This window comes from Scatophagus argus, chromosome 3 (genome assembly GCF_020382885.2).
Source record: "Scatophagus argus isolate fScaArg1 chromosome 3, fScaArg1.pri, whole genome shotgun sequence".
Taxonomy (NCBI): Eukaryota; Metazoa; Chordata; class Actinopteri; family Scatophagidae; genus Scatophagus; species Scatophagus argus.
In genome coordinates, this window is record NC_058495.1 from 2,046,683 (window position 1) to 2,066,216 (window position 19,534).

The following is a 19,534-nucleotide window of genomic DNA, read 5'->3' on the forward strand; positions in this document are numbered from 1 at the left end:
ATCATCACTCTTCCAGGACATTTAAAATGAGGTGAAAGCTCTCAGAAACATCAACTGCAACCTGAAACCTCAGTCACTCTGAGAGGAGTTGTCCAGAAAGCGAAGCAGATTTGACTATTGGTCAGTCCAAAGTAATAAGATAAATTTTAGCCCGTAATAAGTGTCTGTGTAACAGCTGCTAAATGTGTTGTCTGACCAAAGGCTGAGAGAAAAACAGAACCAGTGCAGAATAAAGAAACACTCTTCCAGCCTAATGAAAGATAGGTTGGTTATTACGAGTCATTACTGAGTGGCTGGGCAGAGACCACAGACATTCCTCCTGACAAAACACACTCACACTGTGGTTGTCAACTTTCAATTTTTCTGCTTTCTCTGCAGTTTGTGATGTGTATTTTTTTTCTTGTACACATTTAAGGGACATTTAAGAGAAAACACTGACTTAAGTCTCTCTTTGATTAGTTGTCTTTTTCCATATGTGTCTCTGCTTTTTTCTATACATCCTCTCTGTGTCTGTGTCTCTCTCTCTCACACACACACTGGTGGGTGGCCAGGGAAGGGTTAAGTGTTCTGCTCTGTAAACTCTGCTTTAAGAGTCTGCTGGAAGCTACTGGATCAGCCTTTAAATACAGTCATTTGACACATCCCAACAGGGGCTTGTAGCAGATAGCAGCTGCTGACCCAAACCAAGGCTTTTAAGGCGAACTGGTGTGTCGCTGTCACACTGCTTTGGACAGAATGAAGGCTCTCTTATTCACCTGTATGCTGGTGCCGTGGCTGGTGGCAGCCTCAGCCAGGAGATCTGACCAGGACTCGCAGCTGATACCAGGATCTCTACCTGACAGGGAGCTGGATGGATACTTCAGTGATAATTTGAAATCAAGGAGGGCTAGGGTAGGAACATTTCCATTTACAGCTTCTCTGACAAAAATGTTATTATCTTTAATAACTCTGACAAATGCATTTATATAAAATATGCTTTGATTTTTTGAATTTACTAATTTGCTACAGATTTAACACATATTTTTTTCTGAAAGCAGTCCAAAATCAGCAAGTAAGCAACTGTTTTGATCAGTAGTTCAAGAGACAACCCCAACAGTGGTAATAGTGATAGCCTTCCAGATATCTGTTACATTTATTGAGATGATAAGCATGAATTTATAAATGTAAACAAAATATGTATTCCTATGTATCAAGTTAAATTAAAAACAATCATTCTGTTCTTGTAAATACGAAAAGAGAAACACACTGCAGAGAAACACTTACTGAGTTTAGTAAGACCAAACAGATCTCTCTTCCAAGAGAATTTTCTACTACCAGAGAAGGAAAAGATTTTTTAAAAAATGTATAAGGGATAAGAGTTTTCTAAACACTACTGCGACTACATTATGCTAAATAGTTCACAGCAATTAATAGCTTTATTCAAAATCAGGAATCACATTATTGTAAAATCAGGCACGTCAAGGTTTAATTAAATTTGTTTTCTCCAAGTTGCAAACAACAAGAACTGTCAGCACTTGATTTCACTGCCCTCGTACAAGAGATAAAAATTCATTCAGCTCTCAGTTTCAACACTCACACCCACACCTACCCACGCCTTGCTGTGTCTAACTTTGTCTTCCACCAGAAAAACTTCAACCTCAATCAACAACGCTAGCCCTAAACTAACCACACTAACCTCTTCAAGAAATATTTGGATGAACCATAACCCAAGTCTGGTCTGTTTTGTCCGTCTGGAAACACTTGCAAGAAGTTAAAAAAACAAACAAAAAAAACCCAAACCACAAAACACAAACAACCCTGAGGATGAGACGGGGGGGAAATAAGTGTGAGCAAATCCAGCAATGAAATGTTACTTCAGTTTTAATGAGTAAATATTTCATTTGGGACTGTTTTCCGTACAAGACTCCATCAGTGCAATTCCCTTCAGGGACAAGCCTCATACCATTCACTGCTGCTACAGTTAACCACAAGCTTTATGTAGGCTAACTTTTTAATCTATAATGTGGAAAGTTCTGTTTCCGTCCTTTGATTTGTTTAATGGCCATAAAGTTAGTTCAGAGACTCGGTGAGATAAATTAACCCAGCATTTGGCCAGTGGTGATGTAGGATTCCAACTTTCTCCTACCAGTCACTTTATTGGCAGTAGATTAATTCCTCCCTCTTTAGTTGAATATTAGCAAAGATGCTTATTGGTTGCAATCCTGCAGATAGGCCCTCATCTTCAGTGACAACTGTTTAATTGGCAATCTGTGTTATCTATCCTGCTACCACAGTTAAAAGATCTGAATTTGACCAGGAGGTGCCCACAGACCCAAAATTCCTTAGGTGGAAGGTTGACATTTATCACAACCTCCAAAGATCTAAAGGCCTTGTGGGGTCAGGGATTGTCGCTGGTTCATGGCATTCTTATGACATCACCACACAGGCTTCACTTTACAAAGCCTGAACATGTTTCACTGCGAGTACAAAAACACTTCTGAAAAGATACATACTGACCAGGTATGGTTACTTATCCACAACAGCAGAATATCAGGAAGAACATCTCATAAGGACTAAGGAATGACACGATTTGCTGTTGCAGATCACTTCCTCGTGAAGTGATGGACACTCAAATGCATCCAAGCCCACGCACTTGGTACATGACTTTGTAAGATATACTGTGTAAATCTATTGATCACCTGGACAAAGTGGTCACGATAAAGTGACAGTGATGTTTACTGTATGAATGCCCACTTAGCATCACACATTCAATTACAACCCTCAGGGTTAACAATTAATTGATTATCAGAATGTAAACTATTCCCAAAATACAATAGTGGGTTTGTTCGTTTTCTACATGCCTGTGGCTGTGAGAGGAAACTATCCAGCTGTTAGTGTCCCTCATTTTATTCAGTTTAACCCTCTGACACACACTATATAGACTATCCAAACACACAGGAAATCTTAATGCTTCAGCATACTAAGACATTTTGGACAATGCTATGCTTCCAACTTTGTGGCAGCTTCCAACAGTTTGGGGAAGGCCCTCTTCCATTCCAGCATGACTGTGTCCCAGTCCACAAAGCAAGGTCCATAAAGACATAATTGGATGAGTTTGGTGTGGAAGAACTTCACTGGCCTGCACATACAGAGTCCTGGCCTCAACCCCATCAAACACCTTTGGGATGAACTGGAACGGAGACTGTGAGCCTGGCCTTTTAGTCCAACATCAGTTTCTGACCTCACAAATGCTCTACTGCATGAATGAGCGAAAATTCCCACAGAAACACTCCAAAATCTTATGGGAAGCCTTCCCAGAAGAGTGGACGCTGTCATAGCTGCAAAGCTATCTATGTATTTAGAACGTGATGTCAATGAAGTTCCTGTTGGTATAATGGTCAGGTGCTGCAATATTTTTGTCTATATAGTGTATATAAAGATAGACAACGGATCTCCCCTTCCTCCTATCATGCAAAAGTGAAGCCAAAATATCCCTGATACCAGCATTTAGCATTCCATCTTATGCTTGTGACATCATTTGGAGCCAGAGTCTTCCCAGTTGTGATTGGGCGGTGGAGTCGCCAGATCAAGTTAAGCCACAAGCCACAGATGGCCACCAGGGTTGATGTTTTGGCTTCACTTTTGGAGAGCTTTTATGTCGCCCATCTTTATTTACAATTAATGGTTTAACTATCACATCAAAATGAACCAAAACCTGACCACTTTATTAAACTGTGCTAGGTTAAGGGCAATTTATTTTGTGTATCACCTTTTACATGCTACCCTGCCTCTCGCACATAGTTACATGCTCATGTTAGTAATCGGACTACAGACGAAGCCAAGCACAACAGAGTGCAGATATTAATGACTTTTTCTTTTAATCATTATTTGTTCTTTCCCCAAAAATGAGACACAATGTGATGGGTTATGAACAGTCAGTGTATGAATAGGCTATGTTTTCTCCTGCAGAGGGCCCTGCCTCCTGCTGATGAACCTGATGACAGTCCAATCGCAGAAGGAGGAGATGCCTCTGGTAAGAGAAAGATCTCATTACTTCGTGTCCACATACTCAAAAGTATATCACATTCAAATGAATAGGGGAGTTTAAAACTCCTGGCCTGCTGTTTTGAGTTGCTTTGACTTGGCTGCTTTAAGGCATGGGAAAGACAGCCAAAAACAAACTACAGTTTTCTCACAGACGGTTAATGAGGGCTGTGTTGGGTTTGAACTTAGGAGCAGACCAAATAACAAATTCTATTAGTAATTAGTTAAGGGGACTGAAAGGTGATTATAGAAATGTTTTTTGTTTTGGCCAGATTGTTAAAGACCTAACAGAGAAGGGTAACACAAAGAGAGGTAATGCAGATAATCAGTGAGATTGAGTACATTATTTCCATACACATATGCTATTTTGGCTTGACTCAGTTTGACATCTCAGCATGGCAAGGATTTGCATCTCCTTTGCAACAGGTCTACCTGCTTCAAGGTGTGTCTTCAGCTGATGTCGTGCTTGTCTCAATGATGTTTAAAAGCAGCTGGCTGATGTAAGCTGTAACTACTGGTGAAAGAAGCGGCCGTAAAACAGTTGTTGTTTTTGCTGGGAGTGTTTTTCCGTCACACAGCACAGGAGGTTACACAGGTTGTTTACCTGTTGGAGGTGAGCTGCTTGCAGAGGTGCAGTGAGGGCCTGCTGTCTGCAGCTCTTCATCTAAAATCTCACTGTGGCTGTTTCTGCTTGTACTCTTCCTCTCTACAATACTGAACAATAGCTTCTGACAAAGCCATGCTAATTCTGTGTTAGACACATTTAATCATCTATAAATACTTCAAAGGTTATTTTGTTATTTAAAAGTTTTTATAATGGAGCAGCAAAATTAAGAAATGTTTGGTTAATCAACAGTAACTTTAGACAATTCCTGAAAATGAACAAGAAGAAACAGTATAAAACAGGTCCATCTCGGTCACAATTCAGCACATTTAAACTGACAATGGAAGTGCCAATGGAAAAAAGTAACTGATTTGAGGATCTGAAAGATCTGAAAGCTGAACAGAACCAGGGAGCTAGGAAATGGAGGCCTTAAAAGACAAAAAGAAATCTAAAAAAATTAAAATCAATTCTATCTTTCAGCGGCAGTCTAACCACTGCAGAGTGACCGGTACAGGGGAGACATAGTCTCACTAACAAGTCCCCGTTAGGAGTCTCACTGATGCATTTTGAATTATCTGCAGTTGAGGTGATGTTCATTCCTACCGAGAGTGTTACAGATGTGAAGGAATAATATATGTAAGCTGGTTGTTAGTCATCAAAATTATTTTGTAGCATACAATTTTTTCAAACTACACATGTAGAAACATGTGGCTTTTGATCAGAGCAACTAATCAATTAGTCAGTAAACAAAAAAAAACAATGACCACTATTTTGAAAATCAAATAATTCTTTGTAATAAAAAAACAAACATAACCTATTTCCTTATAACTTCTTATATGGAATATTTTTTAGTTTTAGTCTTCACCTTATGTGATAAACTGAATATCTCCGTGTTGTTGCTGATTGGACAGACAAAACCAGAGATCTGACCACCTCACCTTAAGTCATCCAGTCTTAAATTGAGTTGGATAAGTGGTTGGTTGGTAAAAGTGCTCTGCTGTACAACATGCCCCCATTGATAAAAAAAATGTGAAGATGGATGTTTGATGCCTCTGTGTTGCAGACCTGCCCACTTGCCTGCTGTGCGTATGTCTGACTGGCTCAGTGTACTGTGAGGAGGTCAGTCCAGACATGACCACTGTTCCCACCCTGCCTAAAGAGACAGCCTACCTGTATGCCCGCTTCAACAAGATCAAAAAGATCAGCAACAAAGACTTTGGTGACATTGGTAAGTCTGGTAACTGTATCCATGACAACCTGCTCAGCCAAGTTTGTCCGGGCAGATGTCAAAGTCTGACAGCTAGAGGCGAATGCTCTGTTGTAAGGTATTAGATATCTCCTAAATAAAACAAAAATACAGTTCTTGACATTTTATACTTTATTTTATTATTCAAAGATGGCCCTTAAGGTCAGCTTTTATGGGTGAAGATAAGTTTACTAGTCATGGTGAGTCGAAATCCACTTCTGGTAAAAAATAAATAAATAAATAAATAAATAAATAAATAATGGCAAAGTCATGATGATGCCATAGTGACGGGGTGTTAGTTGAGCAGTTTAGCTGGTTACCTATGGTCACATTTATAACTGCTGCATGCACACAAAACGGGGCCTAAAAAGCACATACACCACTAAAGCTGTGATCTACAAAAAGAAACTTGATGGGAGAATGTGCACACCTGTACATAGACTCTGATCCATGTGTATGAACATTCTGACAATGCAGACGGTGAGGAGGTGAACTGAAGCCAGACTGCAAAAATGATGCCACATTTCCTGTTGCACATTTAATTTCATTTTATTTTAACTATTAATAAGAGATCTACACGACCAGAAACATTTAAACCATCAGTGTTTATTCGTACTTGTGCTTGTAGTGAGCCCTGACTATTGCATAAACACTCAATATTTCATCAGTGCTGTCTCACCATCACTTTCTCCACCCATAGTGCAGACAATAGGGCCAGACTGTGTGGTAAGTAATCATCAGCTGTTACAGAAATCTAAGATGGCATCAAATAATGTAAAAACTGTAGAACAGAGAGTCAGTAGTTTTCAGTAATATCTATTAACAGGCCTACTCTGCATATATAACTAAGTATGATTTTAATTCCATATCATTTTTGTGTGTAAATCGTTGCAGTGAACATCACTAGGCCGGAGGCAGAATTGTGGTTGCCACACGCACTCTGCCATCTCCAGTCATCTTCATTAGCTCCACATATGAATAGTGTGAAGTCTGGAATTAAAGTCAGTGACAGCTCACACACAATCACTGCACTCCCTATCCTCTTTATGAGTCCTAATCATACTGCAAGTCGCTGCATGTCATTTTGGTAAGATTTGGTAAACACATAAATGCATGGAGACGTCATGCATAATGCTGCATGATGGATGTACAAACCTGCACTGCCCTCACACTGCTAGAGGACTATGTGAATGGAGGAATCAACAATATGTGGTTTCCCACACCTCCACTTGACCCATAAGTAACTTCTTTGTCAGAGGAAATACTTTTTGTTATCTGTCTCTCAGTTGTTGCCACGATTCACCATAACCACTGATCAGCAACCTCATTTCTATACATCAACACTCATGGGGTGCTTTGCATTGACCATTTGTGGCAAAATGCGGGCGTGATATGAGGCTGATACAGATGCGCACAATTTCACGTGAACAGTGATTTATAAAGGGAGCACAGTCTATAGTTGTGTGTACACACAGTTTAATAAATCCGATAAAAATCCGATAAATTGTTATCAGATGATTTTAAGTGTAATCTGTATTTTGGAAAAAAAAATGCTAAGCACAAGTTTAGAGGGATGCTAAAATGTAATCTGACAGTAATACAGTGGTACAAAAACAAAGGAAAGGAATCAAATGACTACAATTGCAGTAACAGTTTTTTTTTTTTGTTTTTTTTATCTGTCAACAGTGACTCTGAAAAGGATTGACCTGACGGGCAACCTGATCTCAGAGATTGAAGACGGTGCATTCTCTAAGCTAACCCTGCTGGAGGAATTATCTCTGGCTGAGAACAGACTAGTCAAACTTCCAATGCTCCCCGCCAAACTTACATCCTTCAACGCCAACAACAACCTCCTCAGATCCAAGGGTGTCAAAGCTAATGCTTTCAAGGTACACATCATCACCTCTCCCAACATTTTAAATTAAGAATATTCCAACCCAATCTCAAGTATGGGGCAAATCAAGGTTCTTAAAAGATTAACAGAACTATTTTTTATCATTAGCAAGTGATCTTCAGAGAAAAGCATTGCTTGAATGGAACCTTTTCTTATTTCTTACTGTATTGCTTTCAAACACCTACATTAGCTAGTTCAGTAATGTAACATTTTGCAAAAATAAATTTATCATCAAGAATGAAATGAGAAGGTTTTGATTTTAGGTTTAGTTGACACTCTTTCTTTGACAGAATATTCATCCAAAAGCAGCTGCAGCTATAGCACAGATTACCAGATGCAGCTGGTGATGATAGGGCAACCTCAGTGTGACGAAAACACTTCAAGAAGCTGTACATCTACACTACACTAGACCTAGATGTTGCTCAAATTGTTTTAGCTCTCAACTGCCCTTGAAACTACAATTAGTTTTTGTTTGCTTGTTTTTTTTTTAACATTTCTGTTGTTGTGAATCTGTTTCCCCAACAGAAAATGACCAAGCTGGTTAACCTTTTCCTGGCCGACAACCAGCTGGAAGTTGTCCCATACATTCCTGACAGTGTTCGGATCTTACATCTACAGGTTTGCTTCTCTAAAATAGACAAATAAATTGACTTGACTTTTTGTTAGCAGTTCCTAAATGAGATATTACTACACAATTTCTTCCTAATCCTGAGAATTACTTGGGAAGATTTTATTCACTGTTACATTCTCAACATGGTCTCCTTTTTCTTCAGAACAACAACATCACTGAGGTCAACATAAACACCTTCTGCAGGTCCAATGACACCTACTTCCTGCGACCAAGCCTCAGTGAGGTCCGCTTGGACGGTAACCCTGTGGTGCTGTCTAAGTACCCCGACAGCTTCACTTGTATGAAGGTACTGCCTGTTGGACGGTACCGCTGAGAAGCCAGAAACTTTACTGTAGCCCCTTGGTTGCTGATGGAGCAGTTTTCCCACAACGGAGTGCTGGGGGGATAATGTAAGGTTCTGGATTTTGAGGCGCTAGTCCCGCGGTGGAGGAAATGTTGTTAATGTTTTTACTTCAGCCACCTACAAACAGCTTGTAACACTGTCAGGTCGAAATGAAACCACTCACTGGGCTGAAGGTGTAGAGTTGAAGGTCTTTTTTCAGTTCTCCCGACTGCAGGGGGAATACCAGGCATTTAAACATCTGCAGGAAGTTCTACTTGAAAGTCACAGTGACACTAATTGGTGCAAAACCTGAGAAGGAGTGTGAAGGCCTCAATATGCTTCAAACCAACTAGTTTTTCTGTGACCACATCTAAAATCAGTGTTTCTACTGGATATAAAAATCCTCATTTAAAGGCTTGTTGAAAAGCCTGCTATCATAGCCTCCTTGTGCTTCCCTGATCTTCCGACCACAACTCTGTGTCTTTTAAACAATATCGTATTCTTGACACTTTGAATCATACAAAGGGGGATAGCAGCACATTTTTAAACAGTCTCTCCTCAAAGGTCTTTGTGGTGTTACACCTGGATGTTCATAAGTAAAGCGATGGAAGAGCTTAGAGTTTCAAACTCTGCTTACTCTCACATGTCCACGCACCTGGCCATTCACTTTGTAAAGTGGACATGTTTGTCAGATTGTCTGTTTTGGACAACAAAAAATAAATAAAATTTGTTCAACACAGTCTTCAATCCTGACATCCTGACAAAGGAGCTTCAGATATTGTTAATGAATGTGGCAAACACTTGAACACACACTGAAGCCTTGGTATTGGATTGTAAGCTTGAAAGAGTTAGGCCACCCGTCTAGAAGAGACCACAGGCAAGGTGCCTTGTGAGTGTTGTTTCCACTGGTGATAGAACAGAAGTAACCCCGTGAATGAGTGGAGAAGCATCAACACCTCTACAACAACAGTCTAGTTTATTCTTTCATTTTGACCTGACGCTGTTCTGCACAAACTGCAACGAACCAACATACATGCAGCAACAAGTCAACAGGCTTGCTTGTAACTTCCTATATATTAGTTTAAAACACAACAGGCTGATGTTTTCAAACTCTTTGTGGAATGAATTCTAAATCTAAAGGATTTTTCCACTATAAGTAACTAGGTAATAGAGATAACAAGATGACAAAATATTACGGCAACCTTGTAAATGTCTTTGCCATTTTTGCTGAACTTAACATCTTTAACTAGTGTAAAATCTCTCATACTGATGTTTTCCATTAAATTGACAAAAAATATTTCCAAACATTAGAACAAATAGTGTCATTGCAGGTGCTTTTAATGGTCCACATGTTTTTCTAGCCCTGTAAAGCTGGATCACATTTGGAAATCACCGCAAGAATTCATGACTGAGGTGCAGTTTTTGTTTATATGTATTAACGCTGTTGCATGCTTCAGTTTAATATTTCCAGACTAAAATTGTAGAGAAAATGAGTTCAGGCTGTCTTTGAGGTTAACACATATATTAGAAGTTTTGTCTGACATACTGTAACCAGTGAATGCTAGTGTAAAGAACCACACACTGTTTTGGACATTTTGGAATACAACACAATCCAGTCTAAATACCTTTTACAGTTTATATAAAGAGTCCTTTTGTCATCTGACATGTCAGATGACAGATGACAAATGAACGCAACACTGTGCCTTTTGCTCTGTCATTGTGTGAATTTTTTCTCTTTGAAATTATTCTATTAAAAATGCCTCTTCATACAGGCAGTGTCCATGTAGACTTGTTAAATTGCAGGCTTTCTTAAGCATTTTGTGACTTGGCTTCACTTTGGTTTTTAATTTATAGACTCCAGTTTAAGTGGACTGGGGAACAATGTATCTATGAACTATAGTAATGTGAAAGTTACTCATTTTTAATTTGTCTGCATTTAAACTATCTTGCTTGTGTCCCTAACTCTTCCCTTCTACTTAAGAAACTATTACTGATGTGAATACGACAGTGGTGTACAGGAAGATGTGTACGTAACATGGCTATGGTTTTAAAATATTTTAATAAAGTTAAACTTTTTTAATTACAGGAGACTACTGGCTTGCATTTGCTGCGTTCACATTCACTCATTCACTGAGATACAGAACAGTGATTGTAGTTAGCAAATGGTTTGCAAATTTGTTAGATTTATGTTTCTTTCTTCATCTTCTTGAATGTTATCTTCACTGCAGCAGAGCTGAGCAATCTAGCAGAACCCTGACAAGATGTAGTTACAAGCAACAATGAAGCCTACAACTGTGCCCGACATTGCTACATCCTTAACACAGAACTCTACGCTAAACTTCAGTGCCATTATCGCAACCATCACACGCCTAAGCAAAGAACAGCTATTCTTGTGGACCTTGTGGAAGTATAAAAATTCAAGTCGACATACACAGGATTGCCTGCTTGCCCAGGGCAAGTAAAGTTCTACACTGGGCTAGTAAATCTTAGTGGGCAACTTTGGGTAATATTAAATATGACAGTCAATTTGTCTTTGTTGTAAATAGTCTATGTTGTTATTTAATAACTGCTAATAAATGAAACTGTGAAATTGTTTGGCGACAAGTAAAAATTAACTTAGGGCAAGTAGACTTTTCATTAAAGTTGAGGTCGATCCCTGTCTGCAACCCCGCATCAACATCCATGTATTATACCCCAAGCCTTGCTAACAGCCCTATCAGTGTGAACTGCTCATTACACCACATGGTTCAGGCTCATAAAGACAGCTTCAAGTCCAATTTTCAGTGAAAGGTCCAGTGTATGTAAGACGTAGGGGCAGAAATGGAGCCTTAGAAAGAGCGATGAGTGGTTCCTTTTCCACCGAATCCACAATGTTACATAATAAAATCTTACTTTAATAGAATCTAACACCCAAATATAATGTGTCCTTATTACATTTTCTATGTTAAATCAAAAGGAAAATACTGGCCAATATACTGATATACTGTTTATACTGTTATACTGAATGTTTTAAACTCTCAAACATAGATAAGAACCATAAAAATATATTTAGACCTCTAGCTGACATTGTTGACTTTCAGTCCTTGCAAAATATTGAATTGAGCAACTGAAATGGCTGACTTTAAGTCACAACAAAAACACTAACTGCATTACACCAACCCCCATGGCTGTCTGGTGAGCTGGTGTATGTTTATACATCTGTGTGCAGAGACTTTTAACACTAATATGTCAATCAGTGATTGGCATCATGCTTATAAATGTTTGTGGTTTATAAGTTCTACACAGCCTACAGTGACTGACCGGTTAATATTGAGGTCCACCAGCAGTAAAAATGTTAAGATTCCTGGCCTGGAGTGTATGTGAATTCTTTGTGTTTTACATCTTTATTTGTTTATTCATCTAAATACGTGTTCATGCATTTGTGTCATTAATGCATTGAATCAAAACAGGAGGCACTGCCCAGTTTACAGCAGAACAGTTACAATGGGAGTTACATTTTTCCATAATAACACTTAAGAAAATGCAACTAAAGCAAAATAAGAGTTTAGAGCACACAGGCCAGTATGGAAAATGTGGGTTAATCCCTCTTCAGTCTAGCCAACTTGGCAGAATATTACATTCTCCGACTAAACAGGAGAATAGGTTCCATATTGCTTCTGCAGCTTGATTTACTATTTGACATTTTACTGCTACCTCTTCAATAAAGTCCCACCCTGACATTTACCATGCACAAACTAATTCACACCCACATTATTAACCTCGGGTTTTCTACTCTTTCATCAGCCTGTATCTCAGCCGTTTCCCAACAACAGCGCCTCGATAAAGTTGCACTTTTCTGGAGCCGTCTTAGCATGTTCATTGATTGATTGACATAGAGCTGACAACCATCTTTTAATTTTAAAATGCCATTTTCAGTAGGGCCAACAGAACAAACCACACATACACATACAGACTGGCATGTTTACAGACCGTCCCGTTTTAGGTCTGTCTGTTCCGAAACTGACCGATGGACCACCTGATATCCCCTCTAAAAGAATTCAGGATGGGCTAGTCCTGCACATATCATCCAGGGATGTCACTGAGCAACATTAAAAATGTTTCCTGAGGTTCGTAGACTCCAAAATACTGGCATGTTTTGAAAGACTGTCACCAGGAGTGTTAAACACAACGGAGAAAAAGACAAATCTCATCCATATTGAGAGTAGATCTTCATATTCGTTGTGAGGAACAAAGAGCTTGTCAGCAACACACAAATACTGAGCTGCTACTATGAGGTTCAGGGCGTCAGTTTGAAGTCCATTACAGTAGCTTCAGCTTCACTTACCTGGAAGTGTTGGAAGGTTCTGCAACGGTCGTGACATCTGTCAGAGAAAGTCCTGAGAGTCTTGAAGAACAACAGAAGATCCCTGTTCTCCTCCACCCTGAAATGACACGGCATATATCATAAAAAACATTTATACAGCAGTTTATTAGTTCTGACACCTCAAAGCTGATGCTTTGAATTGTTGATTAGTAAAGACATGTCAAAATATCCTTGGCATCACTGAAATGACTCTTTGAGAAGAAACAAATTCTGTTTGAATACAGCACCTCTCAGAGGACATAATGGCATTTAATTTCACTAACATCAAGTTTACACAAAAGGCGTAATATGAGCAGCAGCAGATTCAGCAGAGTAAACTCTGAACTACCCTCCCCAAGGTAGGCTACAAAATGTGCTTCCTTATATTCACTATATCATGATGGCAACAGCAATAAAAAAAAATCATTGTTTTGGTCTGGTTCTTTTTGTCTGAGTGAGCCTGGGACATTCTGTGAAAGGATTTCAAGAGTTTTCCATGGGGGCCCAGGGCTAGACGGCAGCCGGGTGAAGTTTCCAGATGGCTGTTATTCCACACAGAGCTGATGGAAACATGGCAGCACCCTCCAATACAGTGAAGCACTACCAAAAGACAGAGGGAGAAACACTGGTCCCTGGTTCAGCGTTGTTGTATTGAACTTCTTTGGTTCTACCAGCTGTGAATGATGCAGTTCAATTATATCTTCAGAGTGGAATCAATTAAAACAAACCGGTTGTAAGTGTGAAGTAAAAAGTGTCCAATGAGAAATTGTGGAAAGTTTTAGTGGCCTCAGTTCATGTCCAGTCCTATGGACATAAGGTTATCACTTTAAAAATGGTAATAAGTTGAATGCGTAACTGAACAGAACAAACCCCAAAGAAAAGCTCACAGACGATTTTGTATTATTTACGTTCTGTTCATTTGAGGTGCCTCCACTGCCTCAATGAAACACAAACTAATAAGCAGCTTAGATTTGGAGTCATGATCATTTGTTTAGCACAGATTTGTTCTAATGAAGAGAAGAATAGCTTAGTTCACTGACAGGGAAAAGGGCAAACAACACTGTACTTTAGTTGCAACACAAAGCACAAATTATTGTATTTACACAATATGAATTTTGTTGTGCTTTATGCATTTGAAATTTCTGACTTTAAAATTTACTGTGGATGCTCGTAGTCTGTGGAAGATTCTCATGTTCTATTCACCAATCAGAATTAGCCTACCTCTAACCATTCAATTTAGTTGTCAATGTCACTTTCAGTCGACACGGAGGCTGTGGTAGTGCGCGGTATTAATAGTTAACAGTTGTCATGTCCAGAAGTAATGATTCACAATTTGTTATTTCTGTAAGAAGAGGTAAAACAACTTGTACAGCTGCTCTTCTACTCCTCTTCCAAACTTCCAAACACAGCTTGGACTGGTTCGGTTCTCTTCCAAATAGGGGAACAGACCTATAATAAGCCATTTCTGCTGTATGTAAATGTACTTGATAGAAACACTCTGAAAATAACAATATGTCTACATGCTTCAGAACGGTGTGCAGCTGAGCAGCTAGCTTCTTCAGCTTCAGATATGCAGGAGCTCAGCTTTCTCAGTCAGTATAACATACACTGGGGAATGTATTGCTTCAACTGATCGCTTTTACTATCAGCAATGACTGGACATCTCTTTAAAGTTATTGAATGTTGCAGCCTACTGACAAAAAAAAAAGGAATTACAGATTCAGTGTTGCAGTGTGATCTGTAAATGACCAAAATACATGCATTTATACTGTAAATGTTGCCATGTCTTTAACACAAAGACTGTTTTCAACTTCCCCTTTCACTTCAGAGATGACCCCTGCTGCCACCCAGAGCTGCACAGCTCGGCTTCACACTATCAGCCTGGATTACTCCAGGAAACACAAGCTGTGCTTTAGAAAGCCCACAGCCTGGACCAGTGTTTCTTCAACTGCAGGCTTGGAGTCAAAACTGTTCCTGGATCTGTTGGCTTGTATCCCCCACATGAAAAGAGCAGTGCTGTGTTTAAATGGCAGAGGTTCATAAGGAAGTTTGACATAATCCAGTCTGCCTCGAATCCTTTAAGCCCATCCCACAGCGCACTGCATCAACAGTGTTTCCACGTCGCAGTCACTTGCTGATTTGTTGGGCTACAAAAGTTTACAACTGTTCTGCCACTAAAAAGTTGGATAAATGCAAGGCTACGTCACAATGTGCGTCCACACTAGCATTTCCAGTCCGTTCCTACTCTATGTGATCTCCTATACTGAGTGCTAATACTCCAAAATGTGTGACTTAGTTGTTCTCATTTACATATTTCTCTGTTGTCAGACCTCTGAAAAATATAAAAGTTAATTAATTTCAGCTCATAAACACCACATGTCAGCCAGACAATCAACCTCAAGTGTTGTATGGGACTGACAGAATGCCACTATGCCATATATGTAGTCAATGTTATTTAAATTTTCAACAAAGTTATGAAACTACTTCAGGGAGACTGGAGGACAGTTATGGAAATGACAAGCATCTGCTGAATAAAAACGTAAGTGATTCTCTTTAACAGCAGGTCACATCAGGTTGATTTAGCAAACATTATCAGTCTGATTTGGATTGTAAAACTCTGACTCCGTCTCGCACCCTCAGACTCGGAGAAGGCAGCAGCGTGTCAGAATCATTATCTCCAGTATTTTTCCATCTGCCGTTTTCCAGATTGTGCAGCCTGAACTATACACTCCAGATGTTGTTTCACTTCAGATATAGAGCAAATCAGACTGTGGTCCTGATACACTAACAGAACAGACACAGTCTGGCAGACTGTGGTCATCAGGCCAGTAAAAGCACCTGAACACACAAACGCAACACTTACAACACATTTAGTTTCACTTTTGAGGCGGTATCAGAGGCACTTCCAATACCGGCACGGGTATCGAAAGATCAAGCATCGATAGCGCAATTTTCCTCATTTTTTAAAAAATAGGATATATTTTTTTAAACAGTTTAAAAGAATAGCTACAAAAAGTAAGAAATACTGGCAAACAGTTTAATTATGCTCAAGGGTGTTGAGTTTTAAGGTTCCTGGCAATTTGGTTAAAATCTTAGTAGCAGTATTTCTGCCTTACATTTAAGAAGAATTCCACACTAAATTATTTTTTGACTGTACAAATAATCCATATTGTTTGTCAAAAAAAAAGCCTTTGCACGTATGAACTACAGTTTGAAGGTTTAGTTCAGCTGAACGCTCTGGCCTCTTTCTAAACATGAAAGTGAACAGACAAGACTGTGTGTTTGACATTGGTATGTCCCTAGAGACATGAGCAAACATTCCCATACATATTGCTAAATGCTGATTGGTAAACAAAAATAAATGATATTACCCTTTTCCAGCAAAGTTCCATCACAGTTAACATGCAATCAACATCTAACGCTGCCTAAACTGAACTCTGAATCCAATGACACCATGGTGAGTGGCATTACATTAAACATTGAACGTGACTCCCTTGGGCTCCCTTCCACACATTCATTTTCAGATGTTCTGATACCAGTGCAGTTTACTAAGAGGACAACAGAGGTTAGAGGAGGAGTGTACTACAAAGCAAGTTCAACACAACCAGCTTTTCTTGGTGTGAACTGACTTAAACCCACAACCCCAGTCAGACATAATAAGAATCATGATGACTGTTATCAACCTTCTATGTTGATTCAGGATTTCTGCTTCAGGCTCTGTACTTGTGTCTGTGTCAGTTGACTGATTACGTGCTGTCAGGAGGAACAGACTGTTAGAATGAAGAGCTATGATGAATATAAAAACATTATGACAGCACAAAGCAACACTGTTGCTGCAAATCAGGCAAGAGAGGAATGCTGGCAGAAAAATGATGCTTGTGTAAATTTGGAAGTTAATAGATTTATTTTACCATTCAGAACACTCTTAATGTTACAGTTATTTCTCACATGAAAACTGCATATTGTACAACTCTTAAACTTTAAACATGATAAAACATGCATTCAGGTCTGACCCTGTAAATAAACTGTTCTGGTTAGTCGTCAAGTTACCATTGTGATCTAACCAGGTTAAAAGAAAACCACCTTCCTGACAATGAAAACCATGGCTTTAGGCTCAACATACCTCATCAACCAATTAATCCCACTTTGCAGTACACCCCTTAGCAGGTTATGCTGGAGAAAACACCAATTAAAATGTATAAAAGCACTGCCGTCTGACCATTCAATTCCCTGGAACACGTTCTTATCCTTCATAGAAATCACAGAGCTCAGTGCATAGATGATGAGGAGTAAATCCTGTGTAGACGACCCCCTCCTGTCTTCTTCATCTGATTTTTGTTGCCTGTCAAAGCCATTTCATTGTGCTCTTGTACACAGATATCAGCCTACAGCAGAGGCTGACTGAAACACTAAAACCTTGTGCTTGTTTTACTTAAAAGATATGAAAGTACTGCTTTGATTTATGTTTTTATATTTGTTAGCTTCCATTTTAGTTTGACACTGGAGGTTGCAGCTGAAAGAATAAGACTGTAAGAATAAGAATGTTTCCAGTAATTTAGTGGAGTACAGTCAGATCTCTACTCGGCCTTATAATGAAGCAGTGAGGTTTGTTAATTTCCACATTCACGCAGTTTGTTATTTTTTGGCCAGCTGACCTTCCAGCATTTGGCAGCTGCAGCTGTGTTGCTTTTAGCCTGGATTATGTGTTTAACTTCTTCATATCTGTCTAATATTATAGTTTGTAAAACCTGCTGCTCAGCTGCCAGTAGACTGGTTCATGTAAGTGATGGGTCACAAGCTGCCAACGCCTTCACATTTACATGAACAGGCTCACGACACCTTGGAAAATCCTGGGTTGATTTACAGAGTTGATAACTACCTTGTGGGACTGCTTAGTGACAATGCAGTTGTTAAGCTTACCAAAGTCAGATAATAGAAATATGTCCAGGCTATGTTGAACGTTTCATAGCGAAGGTGTCAGAATGCACCAACTGGAGGATGAAACACAACCTGTGCTTATCTGACAACTTTACTGGAACTGAAATATTTTCACTCTTCAACTCTGCCACAGTAACATCTATTTTTATAAATGTGCACTGTCCCTGTTAATAAACAAAAAAATAAACAAAAAAAGTGGAGTTGATAGAGAGTCGGTTAAAGGTCAGAGATTATTTCAAACAGAGATTCTGTTCTGAAACATTCTTCCCTGCTGTGGTATAGAAACAGTGACTAAAGTTCCAAACATGATGGTGTAAACACTGGCAGACTCAGATTCAGCCCAGATATTCTGAACAGGAGCGGATGAGCTCTATAGGTGTGCCAGTAAGTCGGCACACCTCAATGGAATGCAGCCATTGCGAACGAAATGAGTCACACCTGTGTTTTACAAGTCAAAGTGTCTGTGTGAGAAAGGCTTGTTGTTTGTGAATAACGAGCAGACAGAGCGAGAACAAGTGGATGTGCGAGTGAGGGCGTTCAGCTGGACGACAGCCTTATGCAGTCTGCAATCTCCTACTTTAATAAACACTTGAGATTAACTAAACATAGAGCTGCATCTTGACAGAAATAATATCCAATATTAAATATGTAGAGTTGGACTGAGCACACAAATAGTGTAAATAAACGACTAGCTGACCGGCCAGTGGGTTTCAGTCCAAACACAACAGTCACAACGAACCAGTTAGATTTCCTAAAGTCAGCTCCAATCTCATAGCAGATTTACATAAGTTGCACGGTTTAGTTTTCAGTTTATTTTAACAGACTTCCTCTGGTTGATGATCTATGTGAAAATACATTATATGACTAAAGGTACAGCTGAACTGTGATAGCTGAACATGTCATTTCAAAAACACATTCATTAATGCCCTGCAATCTTCTGGTTTCAGGCTGTCCACCAGATTTTGGATCCTGGCTGCAGGGATTTGCTCCCATTCAGCCACAAGACTATTAGTGAGGTCCAACACTACTGTTAGGTGATAAAAACCTGGCCAACACTCTGCATTCCAGTTTATCCCAAAAGTGTTGAAAGGCGTTGAGGTCAAGGTTCTGCGCAGGCCAGTCAAGTTCTTCCATTTCTTTATGGACTTGGCTTTGAGCATAGGCACATATATTAAACAGAGCGTCCACAAATGGTTGCCACAGTATTGTCTAAAATATAATAATCACACCAGGAAAAACAGACACAGACTAAAACTATTCTCCAGTATGTAGACAGGACTGTCCATATACTTTTGGCTATATAGAGTAGCTCTCATGTTATAGATAGATAGATACTTTATTGATCCCGGGGGAAATTCAAGCACCAGTAGCCCATTACAGCAGTGTAGGTTAGTCAAAAGCAAACAAACAACCAACCAAGGCCTAACTGTTAGTGGAAAAAATAGACTAAACATACTAAATAAACTAAGTAAACTAACATATGCATATGTTATATCATGTACACCAGCTACACGTTCAAGTGCAGTCACTCTAA

The 19,534-nt window shown here is 39.3% G+C and overlaps 2 protein-coding genes across 6 annotated transcripts in view; one reads left to right on the forward strand and one right to left on the reverse strand.

The window, feature by feature from the left end:
* LOC124054570 (centromere protein P) overlaps window positions 1-19,534 on the reverse strand; it is a 100,763-nt gene that overhangs the window by 76,247 nt on the left and 4,982 nt on the right. For all 5 annotated transcript variants that reach the window (XM_046380761.1, XM_046380769.1, XM_046380752.1 and 2 more), the window contains exon 6: window positions 13,045-13,141. In XM_046380761.1, the coding sequence (XP_046236717.1) occupies window positions 13,045-13,141 (97 nt within the window). The remainder of the gene's footprint in view (window positions 1-13,044; window positions 13,142-19,534) is intronic.
* On the forward strand, window positions 557-10,808 carry ogna (osteoglycin, paralog a). Its single transcript, XM_046380782.1, has 6 exons — window positions 557-891; window positions 3,949-4,012; window positions 5,691-5,855; window positions 7,560-7,762; window positions 8,293-8,385; window positions 8,541-10,808. Exons 1-6 carry the CDS (start codon window positions 736-738, stop codon window positions 8,709-8,711), a joined length of 852 nt encoding a protein of 283 aa, XP_046236738.1. The 5' UTR covers window positions 557-735; the 3' UTR covers window positions 8,712-10,808.